A 21,823-nucleotide genomic window follows, 5' to 3' on the forward strand; every position below is an offset into this window, starting at 1 on the left:
CAGTGTCCATCTCTCTCTGCTTTCCTGGTGCATTAGTACGGTTCCCCAGAGAAACCAGCCACAGGAAGAGGAGTAATCCAGGACTCTGCTTCCAGAATCATGGAAATTGTCAAGTCCAAAGCCTGCAGGTTAGATAGGCCAGGAGCCTAGGAAAGCCAACTCCTCAGCCAAGTGACCAGTCGCAGAATTCCCTCATGGTGGGACCATGGTCTGATGTTCTCTTTGGGCCTTCAAAGTATTGAACACAACCCACTCCCATTAGGCTGGACCACATGCTCTGCTCAATAGCTACAAATTGAAGTGTCGGATTCACTTTTAAGTCCTTCATCATCTCCACTCTGCCTGGTGTTTGGCCATCTGGTTGGGCACTAAGTGACCAAGCTAATAAGTGAATCCAACTACCATACCTGTTGTAAGCATCACCACTGACTTCAAATTTCCTTCCCTCCTGTGGCTTCTACTTGTTCTGGTCCTGATGCATACTGATCTCCTCTCTTTCCATTTCTATCAGGAACACAGACCTGGGACTCTAGCTGCAGCTCCATCAGGATGCACAGTATCAGGAGGTGTACCTCTGGAGTGTCAATTTCTCTCTCACTTAATGGGGCTTCTAATAGCAATTAACCAAAGCCTATAGCATTTCCTTCGACCTCTGTTTACATTCATTCATGAAAACTGGCTCTCAGGCCCTTGAACTGTCTTAGAATAAATGTATCAATGAAGAAAAGGCAAGGAGTCCTTCTTAGCTCATGTGTCCGGTACATCTCAACAGTAAGGCTCATTTGAGATCAGTTCCTTGCTATTTCACCCCAAGGTCCCATCATTATCTCAGGCCATGTCTAAGTGTGATGCCCCCTTGCAGACTGATTATCTGTTCCACACATTCCCCAGTTGAAGCTTCTATAAGCACACCTTTACAGCAGGTCACAAGAGCCATATGACCTTCCTCAGACATTTCTCACAAAAGTCAGAAATTATAGAGATGTGTTTGAACTCCACTTAGGTCATTCTCATTTGAAACTATTCAGCTGTTCATCTGTAAGAAATATTCCTAATTATGACATCTCATTCTGACGTGGATTGACAATGTAAGGGAAACAGCTCTCTCATCTGTCATGTCTTTCTTGAACATATGAACTCCCAAACACATTTCTCAGTTGTAAAAATCACCCAACACTGCACTATCTAAACAGAAATAATAAAAATCTCAGCCTACTTTCTGGGAAGATTGCATCCAGCTTGTCATTAAACAATTAGCTGTCTGATCAGTTGGATCCCGTAGTTCCTGGTGCTAGTCAGCAGGCCCTCGGCTGAGGGCAGAGCTGTGTTTTGTACACTCAGGTTTCTAAAATACTCAGTTTCATGCTCACTGCACAGGTGTCGCCTCCATTGCTTCATTGTTTAGGAAGTCATCGGGGAAAGGAGGGATCAATACCTATGTCACCACCCCTTCCAGAGCACACTCTGGCATTGTCAGCTCTGGAGGACTTCTTCCCACCTTCTCACACCAAACAGGGCACCGAGAACAGTATTGTCTCCAGAGTAACACACTGATGGTTACACAGGCAAACCCTAGATGATCCTCATTTTAATTCACTGAGGGACAAATTCTTGCTTCTTTGCATGGACAGCTGAGACCCAGTAGCCCTCTCCTTGTTGGGTATGATGGCTGCAATTTTAGAAAACAGAAAGAGCATTAGTAGACAATGTCCTCTCCCTGTGTTACAAGAGACAGACCTGGTTGCTGACCTTGTTGAGTAGACAAAATGTCAGGTCTTGAACATAGCAGCAGGAACTGAACCTTACATATATTTGAGCTGGATGCTGGACTCCACTCTACTACCTAGATGACCTCCTGACTGAACTTCGTTGAGTATCCCTGGAAGACTAGAAGTGTTCTTTATATCCGAAGACTCAGCAGGAGGAAGTTAGGTTAGTAAGCAGAGGTAGGCAGAGGACTTACATCCAGGTTACCACATCTTAGCACTTTGCCTTGGGTGTAAGTGTCCTGAATAGCCTAGCTGTGGGGCTGCTTGCCTCCTTTGTTCAGTGCCCTACAGTCTATCCTTCAGAATTTTTCCACCCAATGTTGGGCAGCAGCTGATGCTTCAACTGCAGACACAGACGTCCCCACCCAAAATGTCCTACTCAAGTGGTTTCTCCTCTTCGAAAATCATCAAAAGAGGGAACACAGCCAACAGGATCAGTTCCAGACAAGCCATACTGACACCTCAGGGACTCAGTGTCTGTAAGCTGAGGCATCTGTGGTGTCCTGGCCTTAGTGTTCTGCTGTGAGACAGACACAAATTAAAAAGAAGATGCTTACTCTCCTCATTGAGAAATGAGGAACAGCTACTCCTCTTTCCGTTAGTTTAAAGAGTGCACCTCACAGATCGTGTGGTTATTTGCACTGAGTCATCTCTTTGGCACGGATCTTTTTGTGGGTTGGATTGGGCTACCTCTGTCAGCCTGTGATCTGGAAGTATATTCCTCTGGTCCCCACTTTGAATGAAAAGAGCCCTCTTCTCTCCCAGGTTCACGGGCTAACCTTGGATACTCTGCTCCAGGATGCAAAACTACCTCCTACCACGGAGATAGAAAAGCTTGATTTTCCTCCAGGTGAAACTGTAAACAGCCAATGCAGATGTCATTCCAACTACCAGACAAATTTGGGATAAATGGACAAATGAAGGTGTTCAGTTCTCTACTTAAATACTAGTTTCTGCGTATCTTGGAAACATGAATTTAGTGGGTTTCATTTGCCTGGACACATAATGAAGCAACATGTCTCTCGTCTTTGAGCATACTGCCTGTGAGGTGCCATATTCTGCTAATGCTTATTCAAACACCAAAAGTATTATTTATCCCTATGAACTTGACGGGAAGGATTTCTGAGTTGGGAGAAGATTTGGGTGGTAATTATACCTTTTTCAATGGGCTCAACTATAAATATCCCCCAGGGGAGTTCCAGAATGCACCTGTTCAGGCTCAAAAGACAATATCCCAACCTAAGCTGCTTTGGACTTCAGACAGGAGCCCCAGAAGGATTGCAGGTGTAGGGAATGGCTTTCCTAATGATCTCTATTGACCTGAAGATGAGATGCACAAGGACACAGTCACCTTTGAGCCCTTTCTGAAATGCCATTAATCAAGGGAAGACTTAGCTTGCAAAACAGAGAAGAGACTGGGGTCCATACCCACCTACAACAGCAAGGAACTTTGTCCAGGGCATAACGACAAGTTCTACCAGTCTACTCATTTACCCTATTCCTCTTTAAGAAATGCCTACCATCCCAACTACCAACTGCCCATGAAAGTATTTAAACCTTGCCCATCTGGATCCTCTTTACACTTTACATTGTGTGTGCTCTTATGGACTTAGTATTAATAAACTTCCATGCATTTTCTCCTGTTAATCTGCCCACTGCTAGTGTGCCTCACAATCTCCATACTCAAACACTGGATCTACACAACATAGCTAGAACCTTCCCAATATCAATTAGCATCTTTACTATGTCAAAACCATAATGTTAAACATGGTTTTGCCATTCATCTTCCACATAAAGGAGCTCAAGAAAAGAAGATGGGAATAGAAATATAGGTTAATGCTGTCACAAAAACTTTCAGAATAGCATATATTACAGCAAACCATAATAATCTCATCATTTTAGTGAGGCTGAGAACATATTCTTCAAACAAAGAAATTGTCAAGGATCTAAAGACAGTTCCACCATTATGAATGAGATCTTCAATGTCACCTTTAGGTCCATGTGCTGAAGGCTTGGTCACCAGGCTGATGTGCTGGTGAAAAGTAGTGGAATATTTAGAATGGTGGGGTCTTGTCATGACATCTTTTAATGTCAACTTTATTTACACCCTGAAAACCTTGGAAGAGAGTTTCAAAGAAGATGGCTTACATTGTATTGTCCTGTGAGCATGTCTGTGGAGAATTGTCTCAAGGATTATTAAGTTAACTGATGTAAGAGGACCCAACCCACTGTGAGCAGCACCATTCCCTAGGCAGGGGTCCTGAAGAGTGCAAGAGTGGGGAAGCTGAGCTGACCAAAGCAAGTGACTGATTATGCTTGTCTGCATCCTCCTTCTGCTCCTGAGTGTAGACATAACGCAAGATGCTGTTTGAAGTTCCTGCCTTGTCTTCCCCAAAATAATGGATCATAACCTGGAATTATAAGCTGAAACTCAACCAGGAAACAACTCCTGTGGAAAGAAATCTCTACGGAAAATTCCATTTCATGCCAATTTGCAGGGTGGTCCCAAAATAAGCCCCTTTCTCTCTTGCTTTTTGTCAGAGTGTTTTGTCATGGTAATGGAAATTAGGCTATCATAGGCCTGGTGGAAGAAGGTGAAGCCGTTGTTGGTATGCTTTTGAAAGTGCTTTGGGGACTCTGGATCTTACTGTTCTCTATCTTTGCTTCCTGTCACCATGAGATGAGCAATTCTGTTCTACCTCGTGCACACATACGCTCTATGCCATTCAGATCAGTAGGGCTAAATCACAATGGATCAAAACTTGTGAAATCATGAGCCAAATAAGCCTATCTTTCTTAACATCTCATCTCACATATTTTGTCACAGGCATGGAAAGCTGACTGGCATGTCTCTTTAACGATGATCCCTTCTTGAATTTACCCCATTTGGTCCTAATGGAGGTTGATGTCTTCAAGGCAAGACAAAGCTTTTCTGCTGCCATCAGTTGGTTGACCATGACACCCTCTCTCCATATTTTGCTCTGATTTCTTCCTCTAACCACAGTGACCATCTTTTCAGATGCTGCACCGAGCACTACAGTGGTCGAAAGATGATTTCACTGTGGAGACCCCGACAACCGAAAGCTTTAGCACTTCTGCATCTGGCACTGAATTATTTCCAGGCACAACCTCTATGAAAAATTGCATCCCACCAATAGTACACTGTGGTTTTGGGCATTTCTCAGAATTTTGAATGTTTCGGCTTCCATAAAGATTTTAGGAATGCATGAACTCTCATTAGTATTGTTATTGAAATTGGGAATATTAAAATTTGCATAAAATGTTTCAACATATCTCTTGCACATGTATTGAAGGAGACTCCATGAGATGCCTTTGTGATGAGTCTGGAAGGAAGTGTCCAATCTGTGATAATTAACATTACCTAGAAGAAGCTTTAAAAAATACTAAATAAACATACTTGAAGATAACCCCCCCATAGAAAATATCAATTTTCCTTCAGAAAAACACCTTCAAAATGAAAGACATCTATGACCCTGATTCTACCTACATAAGCATTGTTCTATTAACCAAATTTAAAACAGAATGGTCACACTAAGGAAAGAGACTCATCCGAGGGCCCCATAGTTCATGAACCACCAAGCTACTGAAAAGGGTGCCTTAGATGAGATATAAGCAGGAGGTACAGCATCCTCAGGACTGAAGGTAAGAGTGTATTTCTCTTAGCAGAAGATAAGAATTATAGATATCCTCAGTCACACAATGTTTTCTTTGTTCCCTGCTGATATGTGCCCTTTGTGCCCCCAACTGTCTTGGCTCCTTAGAACACTGAGCCAGGACTATAATTTGCATGATTATATGTAATTCTTTACTTTTCTTATTTTTGAAAATTTCATTTTTCATCACGGATACCACACCAATGCCTTTTTTTAGCATTTAAAACTCTGGCTTTATATAAGCATACTTATACATTGCTTTTGTTCTTTTCATTAGCATGCTAATTATTAGCACACTAATTACTGTAATGGGTTCCATTACATTGTTATACATTATACATTCTGTGGTAGTTTGAATGTATGAGTCCCAATAAATGGAACTGTTTGGGAAAGATTAGGAGGTGTGGCCTTGTTAGAGAAAGTGTGTCAGAGGGGGTGAGCTCTGAGGTTTGAAAAAAACCACACCAGGCCATCTATCTATCTATCTATCTATCTATCTATCTATCTATCTATCTATCTATCTATCTATCTATCTGTCATCTATTTATCTATGTCTCTTTCCCCCTGCCCCCACCTTACTGCTTGTAGATCAGGATGTGCAGCTTGGGGGGTTGGGGATTTAGCTCAGTGGTAGAGCGCTTGCCTAGCAAGCGCAAGGCCCTGGGTTCAGTCCTCAGCTTCGGGAAAAAAAATCTAGGATGCACAGCTTGGAGCTACTGCTCCAGTACCAGGTCTGTTTCCTACCATGATGACCATGGACCAACCCTCTACTGTTGTAAGCAAGCCCCCAATTAAGTGATTCCTTTCTTAGTTTTTCCTTGGTCATGATGTCTCCGCATAGCAATAGACCAGTCACTAAGACTCACACATACAATGAATTTTTAATCATGCTGCTACCAAATCTTGCAGCTTCCTTCCCCCATGATTTGATTTCCTTTTCCCTTTCTGAAGATACTCATTTTTTCTTCTGTTTTCCACCTTTATATCTACCTTTCTTTTCTCTTTCTTTCTCTCTTTCTTTCTTTCTCTCTCTCTCTCTTTCTTTCTTTCTTTCTTTCTTTATTTCTTTCTTTCTTTCTTTCTTTCTTTCATTCACCCAATAAGTTCCCCTAGGGTTGCTTAAAGGAGATACCTGTGACCCCAATTTGATGCAGCTCTTAGGAAGGCAATGATGCCTTCATCTGACCGTGAGTTCACATGGTCCTTACTCTAAAGTCAGTACTCCCTGACAGCCTTCCTTCTTCTCTTCCCCCCGCCCCCCATGCTGGTCACACCTGATATCTTTTAAGCCTGGCTTCTTTTATGGAAGTTATTTTGATAATGCCTCTGTATTTTCGAGTGTGAAGTCATTAACTTTTGCTGTATAGTATTCTGCTACATAAAGACAAGTATATGTATAGATCATCCATTTGGTGGGGAGTCAGTCATTTCAGACTCAAGGTCACTAAAAGCATTTCCATCACCAAACAGCCATACAAATCTCTCATGGGGGAACATCTACGGAAAATAATTCCTCAGAAGTTAGATGGATAGCTAATAAATATAGTCTCAATCTTTGACTTACTATAAGGTTTCCAAATTTTAATATCTCTTCCAACCAACTGTGCACAGGGTTCTTGCTGCTAAACAACTGCATTAAAAAAAAAAAACCCAACCAACCAACAAACAAACAGAAAACAAAACAATAGCAGGCCTAGCAATCTTTTGAAAACCTCAGACTTCACTGGAGGTTTCCTCATTGTGATTTCAGTTTTCACTTTTCTAGTTATGTTAATGAAGTTGAATTGCTCAGTGCAGTTTTGTTAAATTCCATCTGCCCAGAGAAATATTCTCTACAGATCCAAAGTACAGACTGGGATGGCCTTGCAATGAGGAATGAAGTCTTACAATGTTCTAGTATTTTCTACAGGTGTCTGGATAGGCAATCCTATGAAAGCTTTCTCCATGGTTGAGGTAGCCCACCGCAGTGCTGCCAGGCAATGATCTTCACTGTCAATCTGACTGGATTTAGATTCATCTCCTAGATTCCTAACTGTACAGAAAATGTGACAACTACTTCCCACTGCCACAGCTGGAGCCCCTTCTGCTGATCCCCACAATGATAGTCTCTATGCCCTAGAACTGTGAGCGGAACCAAGCACTCCCTCCCTCCCTCCCCTCCCTCCCTCCCTTCTTGCTTGCATTGTGTTTGTTTCTTATTTTGTCACAGCAAGAGACAGATAACCAACATAGTGGGTTTTCATTTCCTCCCATAGCTGGGAAACTGATGGAGGTCTTCATTCATCCCTGCTAGAAGATTCTTACAAGCAGATGGAGTCAGCAATGGTGGAAATGCCCATGCCTGCAGCTGCTTCCAAAGGAGCTGGAGATGCTGCAAAAACACAGCCAGGGAGAGATGGCTCCTAACCTCCCCAGAGCCTTGTCTGTCTTCCAGGCTATGTGTGTTTCTCTACGTGATTAGAAAAGAGAGAATTTCTGAAGAATAGATCAGGAGCTGCAAAGAATTATCCTTATATGTGTTGTTTTTTTAACCTCAGCATTGAGAATCTAGTACATAATCTAGGTGCTTTGTAGGAACGAAGGGACAGGGATTGTTGGTTTGGTTTATGTGGGGTCACGGCTGGGAAGTCTCACTATTTGCTGTTCGTATATAAACATCAGACAATAACAAATATTTCAAGTATGATTTCTACTCCCTAAAATATAATCTTGTCTAGTTGTGGTATAGGTAAGGAGAGAGGGGGAAATTCTGATCCATCACTGTAATTCCAGTGAAGACACTGCCTGCCCCAGCACTCCTGGGGTCTCTCCCAGAGCAATGAAAGCCAGTGCAGCTGGTGGAGTGCCAACCTGATTCCACAGCCTACCCAGCGCGCCAGCAGTGGCCCTTGAGTTTCACAGATGAGTAACGCTCAACTGGAAACAGGGACATCCTTGGCACCTCTGGCTTACTGAAGTGTTGTTATCTTTATTTAATAGCCAGAAAGTCAAGCAATCAAAGCGTTGGCATCCATGGCACCTCTTACCCAGCAGTCCTGCAGTTGTGCTCAACAGAGTGAGTTCTGTCTATACCACTGATGAGTGAGCACCATGCATGGCCATGTGTGAGGTGTGCAGCAAAGCTAAAGTGTGCACACACCATTGACAACCCTGTCTGGGTCATATACACATGTGTGCCATCTATTTTCTGTGTGCGAGTGTGTGTGTGTGTGTGTGTGTGTGTGTGTGTGTGTGTGTGTGTAGATGTGCATGTCAGGGGTCAACCTCCACTTTGCAGTCCACCTTGCCTTGCAAAATGATCTCTCACTACACTGAAATTATCAAGGTAGTCCAGTCTGGCTGGCATGAGCTCAAAGAATCTGACAAGCCCTGTACGTACACACACACACACACACACACACACACACACACACACACACACACACACCATGCCCTGGTACTCAGGCCTGACTTTCTGACATGGATTGGATTCTGGATGCTGAATTCAGGTCTCTATCTTGTGCAGCAAGCTCTATGCTGTTCAAAGCGCACTCTCCCCAACCCCATCTACTTTCTTTTCCTATCAACAGTGACATCATGGGAAGAGGGGATGATGAGGGATTGAGGTCAGTGGTGGGGAGCCAAGGCCAGCAGTATTTTGACTTGGAGGTTAACTCCTGAAGTGTGCCCTAAGATAAGACTGATAAGAAAGAAATACAACCACCCTTGACTAAGGAGGGGAGCTGAATGGAACTCAAATTCATGAAAAATTCTAGAACCTTTCCTGCTGGTCCCACTGCCTTCACCTACAGCCTCTCTGCTACTGCTACGTTGCTTCCATTTGGTTAGAAACAAACTTTCAGGTGGAGATCAGACAAAGTCAGGGGCCCCAGGGAGTCAGAGGATAAAGGTGCTTGCTACCAAGCCTGAGGATCTGAGTCCAAGGCCAGGAATCACATGAAGGAAGGAGAGATCCAACTGCTGCAAGTTGTCCTCTGCCATCCACAAGTGGGCCATGGAACTTGTGAGATGGGAGTGGGGAAAGAGAAGTTAGTTTAAAAAAACAAAGGAAGGGACTGGAGAGATAGCTCAATGGTTAGAGTACTGACTGTTCTTCCAGAGGACTCTGTTGTTCCCAGTGCACACATATGGCAGCTTGTAACAGTCTGTAACTCTAATTCTAGGGGATCCATTGGCCTCTTCTGGCCCCCATATGCATTCCCTGCATGTGGCACACAGACACACATGCAGGAATACCACCCATACACATAAAATAAAAATAAAGCAATGCTAATTTTGACATGATTTAAATATTACGCAAACATAGGAACATCTCAACGCCGTGAGTATGTGCCGTCTTTAAGTGTGAACTGGTTAAAACGTAAACAAGAACACTTGGCCTGTGATCTCAGCACTCCGCTCCTCCCACCGCCGTCTCTGCTCTCTGCTGCAGCTGAGTGTCTCCCCTTTCTCTCCCTCTTCCGCCTTTGTTATGTGTCTCATCATAGGTTCTGCCTCCCCCACAATCCTGAAGCCAAACTTCACTGTGCATTTGTCGGGAGGCTTCTCTGTCAACGCTCAGATTATTTCCTTGGACCTGATGACAATATGCTCTGGCCTCTGCTCCAGCAGTAGAACATTGAGCCCACCCTGCTGGCCATAGCCTGGGTAACTGAGCATGAGGTGTTGGACACAAGGGTGGTGCCACCGTGGGGGTGGAAAACTTCCATTCTCAATGAGCGAATCTCAGTTTTCCAGCTCATATGGGTTTCTTCCAGATGGTTTTGAATGCGATTGTCTAAGACCCACTGTGCTCTTGAGGAGAGCCCTCCAGTCCTCAGGGGGAGTGAGTTTCATGGTAAAATGATTCTGCCTGGTCCAGTGTGCCCCTACATTCTTGCACAGCATAACCCTGGGACCTACAGTGTCTGGTGTGTGGTTTGGTTCCTAGGTGCAGTTTGGCTATTGAGATAGTACTGGTTCTTATAACCAAAGGCTGATCTCAGGCTCAGGCTTTCTCTGGTAGCCTTGCAGAAACTTCTAACCTTGTGGCTAGCAGATCCCCCCAGCTGAGAATCCCTGGGAGAACCGTTACCAATGGGGTTTGCAGCTGGCTATAGTGTCCCACGGTGCAGCCTCCCCTGGTAATAAAGGAGCTCAGACACTAACTGAACAGGAATAGGGTGGAGCTGTGGGTGTACGGAGCACGTGTCAGAAAGCAGAGTAGCTTAGGGGCAGCAAGTCACTAATTTAGCATATTGATGGGTCCAAATACAGAGACCAGAGGCCATGTGAGTAAAGCCTGTTCAAGGCTCTGGAGAAGACAAGCCAGCCCTCTCCACTGAAGTTCTACCTAAGACAACTTATAAAGCATCCTGAGGTGACTACCTCCTTCCTGCTTTTGAGAATTACATTGTGCTAATTTTACCAGATAACACTACATATTTGTGTGTGTCTGTGCATGAGTGCGGGCGCGCATGTGCGTGTGTGTGTGTGTGTGTGTGTGTGTGTGTGTGTGTGTAGGTCAACTTTGGGTGTCCTTTCAGCATTTTCTCCTTTGTTTGTGGAGACGGGATCTCTCGCTACAACCCAGTGCTTATGAATTAGGCTGGACTGTGTGTCTAGAAGCTCCAGGGACTCTCCTATCCTGTGTCCCCAGGAATGATACTCCAAAAGAACCCAAAGGTGTGCCCAGTGCTGGACTCAGGGCATTTCTCTGTGATTGTGATTGATTACATGGTCATCATTTCATAGCTGGGACCTGGTCCCAGCCCCAGCTTTGCACACATTTACCTGTGCTTTACATATTTAAGATGTTCCTGCTCCTAGGAAGCTACAGTGCTGTGTACTAATGTTCAACTGACTTTCCTGCATAGACACTATCATAGAGAGTGGTACAGACATTTGAAGAAGAATCCGAGGAGGAAAGATGTTAGGAATAGATGCTACAGAGCCAGGAGATAGGGAGAATCCTGATGATCAAACGGGGAGGATGCTCAGAAACCCAGACCTTCTGAGCCATGACCTATTCTGACTTTGGACCTATTTTCAGAAGGTGCTGTGTTTTCAAACACTAATCACGCCTGTGTGAGGGGGCTTCATATCACCGAGGAGGGAGAGCCAGATTGCCACTGAGTTCCCTGGGGCAGAGGAGCCCTGCACCCAAACAGGCTTGACCCTGTAATTCATCTCCCAAGCAGAGAGGCTGTTTCCAGGGAGGACTCCACAGCAGGTGTGTCACCTCACAGTAACTCATAACTACAAGCTTCAAAGGCTCTCTCACCATTATACACACATATGGACCAAGACTGGAGCACATGAAAGAAAGAAAGAAAACCAGACTTTGGACAGTTATGATCCAGGGGCATTATAGTGTCACCAGAACACCCAGCCAGTGACAAAAGATGCAAACTTGGGTTCCAGAAGCCACAAGAAAAATAGATTTCCCTGGGACAAGAATTTCCAGGTCACAACTTCCTATAAAGTCATTCCCGATTGGCCACAGTTTCTCAAGGATCCAGGTGTCTTGCAGACCTCCACCCTGCTCTCCTATCACATACTCGAGGAACCTCAGAGGCAGGCATTGAGACCAGAGCAACCCCCAGACTTGATTCTGAACCAACTTTTTCCCAGCAGGGAAAAATGGTCATAGGACCAGAGCAGGGAGATTTAATGTGAAGCAATGGCCTTCATATGACGAAACTTCCTACGGAAGCTGCTCCAGAAGGAGACACCCTTGCACATTAGGGGAAAGGAACACTGGATTAAAATACGCCTGTTGAGAAACTAAAATGTTTCAAAGGAAGATTTATATAAATGATATTACTTTAAAAATAATGTTTTGTTCCACTAGAATGAAACATTCGATTTCTGTTGCAGTACATGACATGGCAAGTTGAAGGGTTAGTCTGTTGATATTCAAGTATTTGAAGTTTGTGAAATAGGTTTCTGTCAAGAATGAAAGGGACTCTGTGGATTTATTTCACCAATGGCATTTTATTTTCTTACTATTCATTGAATACCACAAAATAAGACCAGGGAGTAAAACAATATATTTGCCTTCTCTTAGTCACCAACTGCTATCAGAGATGAACTTTTAAAAGAGTTTTAGGAAATAAAATCAGTGGTAAGCATGAGACTTCAGTTAGGCAACATGGCATGAACAGGTTCAGCCTTGGGGTACTAGCTAGTCGTTGTAGGGATCCTGGTGACACAAGCCTGGAAGGGCCACACCTGGAACCACGTGTGGGAAGAGACAGGCTAAAGAGGCATCTGGTGAAGATCTGTAATGGGGTTTGGCACCCTACAAGCACTGGGAGGGCCAAAAGTTCTTTGCCACTGTGTCTCTGCTCACAGAATCAGCTCTAAGCATGGAGAAGTCAGCCCTGCCTTGTCTGTCTCTGTGTGGATGTGGATGCCCCAAAGCCACTCACTGTGAGGTGCTCTGCTGCTACCTAAGGCACTGAGATGTCTGACCACTCACCTGCCAGAAACAGGCATCAATCATGCAGTCCTCACAGTGAATGTGAAATATCACCTGAATCCCAATCAAGCCCAAGTGCCAAGAACTGCCCGTCATCCAGCCCAGGTGAGACTGTGATTAACAGGGCTTCCAAGGCAACTGATGAAGAATTAGGAACCCACAAGCCCCCAATTAACAGAGCAAACATGAAACTGTCATTCGATGGAGCCACAGAGACTTAGCCGGAATGTGAAATTTAAATGAGTCATAAGCCAGACTCTTAGTTATCAACTCAAGCGTTGATAGAACATTGAAAAGTGAAGGGATCTCACATCTCATCTTGGTCTCTACCCAACGGAGGATGGGCAAAATGCTGGGTGCTGCAGAACCCCAGGGCTCAGTTCAGCTGCCTTTCATGACAGCAATGTGCAAGGCACGGAGAAGGGTGAATGTCACGTGGGTAACCATATTTAAAGAGCAGGGAAGATACAGGATGGGCAAGCTTTTCAGCCTCTGAGAGGGAGAGAGTTGAAAAGGATACTTCAGATGATGTTGAGACATGAAGACATCTCTATTCCACAGCAGATCATGCCATCTATGGCCAGAAATACTCATTTGACACTAGATTCCTGTGGCTATTGATCTCGTTATTGACATAACTAACCCTAATCCATGCCAGTGGCCTCATGTAATGTTCCAGCTCGATTAGCATGCTACGGAGGTGGGATATGAAAAGGGACCACCGAGTGGATGGGTATTGCACACTGGGTATATTTCATAAATACTTCTGACCTGTTTAGACGGAAGTATGCTGATTATCATAACAGACCAACAGAAGGCAAAAGAAATTTGGAGAGCAGATATAGTTCACACATAGCTTAGTCAGGCAGACCAACAAGAGGTGCTGAAGGATGGCTTGTGAAGGGGGGTATCATTACATATTTTGTATACCACTTTTTCAGCCCTTAAGTTGGGTTCTGAGCTAAACCAAAGCTTTCTTTGTGCCAGGCAACAGGTGCCTTGCTGAGGGTAGAGTACTTTCTATAACCAGAACACGCTCTCACTTTTTGTTTCTCTTTGTTTAACAAGAGGATGCAGATTGGACAGACTGGTTCTCCCAGCATACCTCCACACCAGCCTACCACACACTCAACCCACTTTAGTAAACAACTGTAGACATTGCCAGATAAACATTTCATGTGGAATGTTCTAAAGTGGCATGGACTCCCTCTGTGCCTCTGCCTCACACAACAAACAAATCCCCACAGAGGAACTGGAGAGACACTCAACACACACAGAGGATTTCATCAACTAGGTGGCAACCTCCCTGTCCTTACCAGGAAAATCCAACACACTGACCCTTTGGTCCACTGATCCCACCAACAGGGCACTTATATCAGACCAGACAGCCACAGGCAGGCTGAAGTTATCTTGCTGAGAAATGGTCCTCAAGTTGGCAAAGTTATCACTGTCAAGATGCTCCTTGACCCACAGACCTGAGCTTCTGGGGATCCCCAGAGGTCTTCTGTCCTTCAAAGGTATTTGTCATCACTGACCCTACCTTAGAGACAATCATCTTTCCCAAATCTGGGAAAAGGCCCTGATTGCTGGGCAGCTGTGGACGTGGTGTCTGCCTCCAGTCTGCATTTCGGCATAGTGAGTATATTGGAGGCAGAAACCCCACAGGTCTCAGCTCTGACCTGCACCCAGTGCACCCAGGAGACCAAGTGAGGACATTAGGGCCCCCAGCGTGTACTTCCTGTCTGAAGTGACCTCCTATCTCTGTGCCTGCCCCAGAACAGCCCTAGAGATGTGTTTGAAACTCAACAGACACACACAAGAGAGCAGCCTGTGTTCAAAGCAACAAAACCACACACCCAGAAGACAGCGGCCGCCAAACCACTAACTTCCCATTTGCAAAAAGATATTGGATCACTCACACCCTCAGGTTCAAGTGGGAAGTCCTGAGGTATAGTGTGTGAACACTAACCAGGTCTCCTACTTCCCAAGGAAATACTTCCGAGGTCTGCCCCCCACCCCCGATACATTTCTTAATGTGGGTTCCCGCCCCGCAGCACTCACCATCACGTTGCCCTGCATTTTAGCGGTCTTGATCATTGCCTTTTCCTTCATTTTGCTTGGAGTCTTGAACCTCACTTCTGGCCCAGGGAAGAGTAACTTAATCCATTGTTCTGGTGAGCACCCAAGTGTAGACCCCAGCTGCAATCACTGGGCGGAGATGGTGTTTTGAAGAAAACACAATTCTGGCAGGTCCTGGTTTTCCTGTCCCTCAGTGTTCCCAGGTAGATCCCACTGAAATCAACTCTTCTTAGTAGCTGCCAGAAATCGGGAGCCAGGCGCTGGGGGTGCGGCTTGTAACAAAAAGCAAGCTGGGAGCTGCGGAGTGAGGACGTGGCTGCCTGTGAGCAAAGGCGTGTGTTCTCGGAGCTGGCTTTCAACACCCCGTGAGTGACAGCCGCAGCGTGGCAAGAGCCTTGTGCACTCCAGGACTCTGGGCGGAGATGCTTGGCTGACAGTGCTGGTCCCCCAAAGGTGGCGACACCGGGGGAGTGTGTGTGTGTGTGTGTGTGTGTGTGTGTGTGTGTGTGTGTGTGTGTGTGTGTGGTGTGTATACACGCGTGTGCGTGCTGGCCTTAGCCTCTACTGTGCAGAACCTGGAAGCCCTGGGCTGCAGCACGCTTCTGCTAGCTTAGCTACCAGGGGGATTGACCAGCAAGAGGGCGACTCCAAACAGGCTCCAGGGGGATCTTTGTGGGTGGAGCCATGCGAGATTAGGATGGATGAGCAGCCACCAACCTAGGGCTGCGCCTCCCAGATCAGGGAGCAGAGTTAACCGGAGCCAGACTCCATGGGTCCGCTGAGAGTCTGGCGAAGGAGCTAGAGGCAAGCGGGAGGAGCCTGAGTGACAGCTGATATTTAATGTGGTTTCGGGTTACTATGGGACACACGTGGTGTCTCCATGGTTGCACCGGGCACCTTGTAGTCGGTGGCCTTGACAGTGACGCTGCACCCTACAGAACCACTTGCTGGGTCCTTAGAGCCCCATCATGATGCTTGCTACCCTGGTCAGGTCACTGCCCTCCAGACCTCCAGCCAGCCACAGCCCTAATAGTGCCTTTGTTTCTTCAGTTCCGACCCTCAAGCCAGCACTGTTCTCCAAAGGCACAACCCAGCGGAACTCCAGACCCACTTCTATGTCCCCAGCTTCTCTTAGGGTGGCCAAGCCTGAATTCCAAGGTCTCCAACCCAGAGTACTCCCAGGATCATTCACAACCATGGTTTGTTCAGCATTGTCTCACACAGCGGGGAGTTCCAGAGTGCGTTGCTGAAGGCTGGCACGTTTTTTTTACTGATGGACCTAGAGCGCTCCAAACCCCAAATGAACTTAGGCTTGTGGAGGTGTGTGAAGGGCGCCCTCGCCTGCCAGGGAAGGGCAATGGCGGGAGCCAGTCTGGAAAAGAGTTTGGGAACTTCTCTCTGCCTATTTAACATTCACGAAAGATCTTCTGTAAGAAAAGAAACTGCAGGAATGGCTTACGCGGATTCCCACACAGTGTATGTGCACAACACAGTGTGTCGTGTGTAGCGACAGCACACCATCACATTCACTCTAAGTTGCTGGTAGCTGGCACACAGGTTTAAACCAAAGATCTGTGCTAAAGAGATGAAACGGGGAGATAAGTTGAGGAAAGTGGACTCTGCAGTGTGCCAGTCCACAGTAAGGATTGTGTCTTCTGGAAATAAAGCCTCCCATTAGGGTTACTTAGGATACTATAAACAGAAATACAGTATCAGTGCCAGATGCCCAGGATAAATCCCTCTCCAGCACCAGGTGTCCTGCTACAGTGGATGGGTTTGATCCTACATAAAGTCTCAGGGTCCCTGAGTGGCTGGAGGGGGAGTGTGGTTCTTTGAGGTATCCATCAGGGCAGAAATCCCACTCTTTGAGGTTCTCCTTTCTGGCCTTGAACACCTCCTAATCACTGCTTGATCTCATTTTCTCAGGGGTTAGGGCTTGGGGACTTGAATCTGGGGTACGTATAAGCCCTCGGGCCATAGAAGACCAGGTTAACATGAATGTTTTGAATGAGAAATATCCCTCAGGCTTGGACAATGAACCCTTGTTCTCCAGTTGGTGGTGATGTTAGGGAAGTTTAGGTGGTGTAGCCTTGCAGAAGAAATGTGTCACTACTGGGAGGACATTTGCCATTAAAAATGACAGTACTTATACTTCACTCTCGTTCTGCCTGCCTCTGGAGACGTGAGCTCTTAACTTCCTGCTCCAGCCAGCCTCTACTTCCCTCTGGAGCCATAGCAAAAGAAATTCTTCTATAAGTCGCTTTGGGATTTCACCATGGCAACTGAGAAGGAACTCATACAGCTGTCCACAGTTGCCTTCCCCTCAGAAGGTGGGGAAACAAAATAACAACAACAATGGATTCTTGTCACCTTGCCATATCCCTAGCAATGACTTCAGGAAATGAAAAGGAAGACAAACCCTCATGTCTAAGGAACCAGTGACCATCCGGAGCCCCCCGGGAGTTTGCCCCTAAAGCTCACCCAACAGCCCTGAGCCGTGCTGTTCTGAGCTTTGTTAGTTCTTCCCACTGTTTGTCCAAGGCCCACAGAGAAGTCAGAGAGAGTGGTCAGCCCAAAGAGGCAGAAGGGGAGGGACTAAGGCATCCTGGAGGTTCCGAGCCCATGGCTGCTCACTCCTCTGTAACTCATCCGCTTTAGCTAGTGCCTTGTAGGATGCAGAGGAGAAACAAGAGAGAAGAACAGGAGTGACTCCATGACAAAGAAGGGAGGTAGGAGAATAAGGAAGCAATGCTGAACATGGGATGATACCAATTTTTATATGAATTTTAGATGATACATTTTTGTAAGGAAATTGTGGCTTTCTGAATCTCTTCCTATCTCAGCCACTTTTTAAAATCTATACGGTTGCAATTCTGAGCAGGGATGCTGTCTGAGTCCTTTTGTCCCTATAAAAACACTACAGACTAACTCACAAAGGATAAGGTTCATGGTTCTGAAAATAGGCAAGTTCAAGAAGGGAGATTTTATATCTGACAGGGACACTGCAGAGAGTGCCACCCGGTAAAGCTGACTTGGGCCTACCTTCTTCTCCAAAGCCACGGATGACACCATCACTTCATCTAACTGACTGCATCCCAAAGGCCTGCTCTGTTTTCTAATATCTTACAAGATGTACTTCTCCAGGACACCCGAGGATCAGCAAACACAAATGCAGCCCTTAGGTTCACTCCCAAGTATCAACTGTCTCTTGAGGCTCCACAGTGGTCCCTTCAGCTCCCTTTGACATCTGTGGGAAGAGCGGACCTACTTAAGATTTCCATCTGCTTGAGGTACACAGTTTACCCTCGACTGTAGGCTGTTTACCTTTGTTCAGCATTGACATTGTCACCCCCTGAGCCCTGGCGGTCTGATTCCAGACCAGCCAACCAGCAGTCATTGGATATGTCTAAACTTTACATCAACCTTAATGTCTAGGGTGCTGGGTTTAGTGTCCATTAAAGCAACTCAGGTTTGATCCTTTTGGCTCAATACTCCTTTTTGCATTTGCAGTTGGGTAATATTTATAGCACGAACAAATTGTATCTGTAATCCTGTCTTGCAGCTTGCTATGTGAAAGTCACAAGAGTGTGACTACCTGAGTGTGCTATTTGTCTTCCTTTATATTAAAATGCCTACATGAATGTCCTTCAAGCAACAAATAGCAATTGACAGTGTGGCACATACACACTATGGAATAATATACAACTGTAAAGAAAAATTAAATTATGAACTTTGAAGGGAAATGGATGGAACTAGAAAAGATCATATCAAGTGAAATAGCCCAGACTGGAAAGCAAATACCTCAGTCTCTTCTGGAGGCTCCTAGTTTCAATTCTTTAGATGTGAGTACATAGCCAGTAGTCAGTACAAAAACAGGGGAAGTAAAATAGGACCATCAGGGTAGGGAGTTGGGGTGCAATAGACAGAGAAATAACAAGATAAAAGTCATCTGATAAGGGGACTAAGAAAGGGGGGCCCCTTGGGGAGAGGGAAAGTGAGAGGAGGGAGGGAAGGGAGGCAAATACAAGAGAAGGCAGTAGGTGAGTAAAATAAAAATAAGGATTTTAAAAGGCTATAAGGTATCATACTATTTAACACATTTATCAAACAAAGCAAAAACCTATAACTTTATGTTAGAGCTTCATGTAAAGATACATGAAATTACATACATACAACAACATCGATAGATAGATAGATAGATAGATAGATAGATAGATAGATAGATAGATGATAGATGGATGGATGGATGGATGGATGGATAGATAGATAATAGTTTTAATGAATTTTTATCAGCTGGCATGACAAAACTCCCTCTAATAGTTCCTCCTAAAGACGATCTTAAAAACTATCAGAAACAGACATGAGAAGCCCCATTTCAGTTGTTGATTAGGCTGTCCCCAAACACACAACCTACTGATGCCTTTGGCTGCCTCCCAGAGGTGGAAGGTAAGTCCTTATTGCTGAAAATGCCATGCATTCAGACACAGGGCCCAGAGCCCCCTGAGCTGGAAGTGACCTGAATGCTCCCTCCCTGAGCACTATCTTTCATGGTACCTGGAGGCACCAAGGAAGCTTCCAAAGGAGGGAGACAATCAACAACCCTAGCCAGCTAGGACTACTATGAACCACAGTAATGCCCAGTAGGGCAATATAACCCTAAGAGTTCAGCAGTCGCAAACATTGGCAGTAACCAAGAGCTCTCTCAGTGAACTTACAACCATTTCAACAAGAGGGAAACTAGGTATTAGAAATCTAGCTAATACCTACTCAGTGTTAGTGAAGTTATGGTTAGTGGATAAGAATCGATAACAGATAATTTACTAAACCAGAATAATTCCTATCAAAAATCTATAAAAATTTGTCCTAATCTCCATAGATAAGTGTAATCTTCACCTCTCATTATGGAGTCTTTTCTTTGCAACAGACAGACACCATTACAGAAAACCACAACACTCAAAATTCAGAATCATGGGCACAGTTGTAGTGGATACATCTACAAAGCATTTCCACACATGAGGCTCAGGGATCATTGTGGAAGACTTTGAGAGACAGTAGATTAGGGACTTTTTGTAAGATTGTGCTTGCTAGCAATATCAGACGCTACATCCATAAACTCTCACCAACAGGACTACACAGAAATAATCTGAGTAAGAGTCACATCGATGAATATACCAAAGTGAATGGGAAAAGCCCATGAGACCTCAGCCCTATACACACGCACAAACACAAACATCGGCAACTGAGAAAATCTAGGAACAGGAGAGGTGGTCTTCCCTAGGGAAGACCATACCAATTGGTTGTCCAGTGGCAAACAGCCCTAAAGAAACACATAACAGCATTGTACAGACTGAATTCGTGTGTGCATGCGTGTGTGCATGCGTGTGTGCATGTGTGTGTGTGTGTGTGTGTGTGTGTGTGTGTGTATGCAATAACAGTTAGTGAAAAGTGGTCATAAATTTGAAGGAGAGCAGGAAAGGGTATATGGGAAGGTCTGGAGGGAGAAATGGAAGGGAGAAATTAAATTATAATATCAAAAAGAAAATGCCTTGTTAAATATAGAAACTGAAGGAAGAAAGGCTTCCTTTTGGCTCATGGTTTGAGGTGACTCAGCCTTCCTTCCAGGGAGGTGGGGTGGCAGCAGGCAAGCCTGCTGTTTTGTCTCAGTAGACCAGGAAGCAGAAACAGGACAGGAAGGCAGAGGGAGTCACAGACCTCAAGACCCACCCTCTAGTGACCCACTTCTCCCAGTGAGGGTTTACTTCTTACAGGTGCCACAACCTCCCCAAACAGGACTACCAAATAGGGACCAAGGGGTCAAGCACAGGGGTTGGATTTTGCATCCAAGTCATAGCAACTGGTGAACTTTTATCATAAAGAAATTCAACATGTAAAACCCTCCGTTTATCAAAGAGAAAACCAAGGCTGCAGGAAAAGTACATCCCTATTCTTAATCACTACCTATTTTTCTGCCCATTAAATTTATCACTTTGTAATATATTTATTGTAATATATTTATTGTATAAGTTATTGTAATGGCATTACAATGTAATCATTCTATTTTGTTGAAAGCATCAGGCACCTTGTATAATTTAATTTGTTTGTGAATTTTTCAGGATGGTGTCTTCTAGAAAATAAGAATGATTGGCATTCAGTTTACCAAATAAACATACATGCAATAACTGTATAGAGAATCTATGTGGTAAATTGTTCCTTGTCTTCTCTCATTTTATTCAGAAATAAGACAAATTAACTTCAAATATGTCAACACACTAATGAGACGTGATGGGTTTGAGTATTGATGGTGCGGGTATGATTCAGGAATTTCAGTGCTGGGGGAAGGTTGGGGCAAGGATCAGAATGAGCTAAAGCAGTAGTCATGGCTGAACCTCATCTCAGGATCAACAGCGTAACCACCAGGTATGGAGTCAGGACGGCAGCTTCTGCAATGGGATGTCATGAGTCATTCAGATTGTTAATACAGAGGCAGGAGGGTATATGATCAGATTCAGGAGTCACTCAGGAATCACTGGCACTAGTCATTTGGGTTGTGGGAGCCAATCTGGTGAAAACTGGATTGTTAAGCCCAAGTCCCTAGCGGATGATGATGTAGCCAGAGCCACAGCCGACAAATGAGAAGGCTCCTCCTCTGATCAACACCTCAGAGGTGGAGGCAGGGAGTGAAATGGGCTACTAGACATCGCCATACCCACTGTGAGAGGAGGGACACTGCGGAACCTTGACAGGAATCGAGATGTAGAGTTGAGGTACCCATGGCTCATCTTTGTAAACTGGTGATCCTGGGCTGGGAAGGTGGCTCAGTGATTAAGGCAGCACACAAG

The 21,823-nt window shown here is 45.0% G+C and overlaps 1 protein-coding gene across 2 annotated transcripts in view; it reads right to left on the reverse strand.

Annotated features, from left to right (window-relative positions):
* The window catches only part of Dpp6 (dipeptidyl peptidase like 6), a 919,475-nt gene that overhangs the window by 800,069 nt on the left and 97,583 nt on the right, over window positions 1–21,823 (reverse strand). The window contains exon 1 of one of the 2 annotated variants that reach the window (XM_017592503.3): window positions 14,967–16,217. The exons of the other annotated variant lie outside the window; for it this stretch is intronic. Within the exon in view, the coding sequence (XP_017447992.1) occupies window positions 14,967–15,017 (51 nt within the window). The 5' untranslated portion in view covers window positions 15,018–16,217. Of the gene's footprint in view, window positions 1–14,966; window positions 16,218–21,823 lie in introns of those variants that run through there. 2 annotated transcript variants of the gene reach the window in all.

Source organism: Rattus norvegicus, chromosome 4 (genome assembly GCF_036323735.1).
Source record: "Rattus norvegicus strain BN/NHsdMcwi chromosome 4, GRCr8, whole genome shotgun sequence".
In the NCBI taxonomy this organism is placed as follows: Eukaryota; Metazoa; Chordata; class Mammalia; order Rodentia; family Muridae; genus Rattus; species Rattus norvegicus.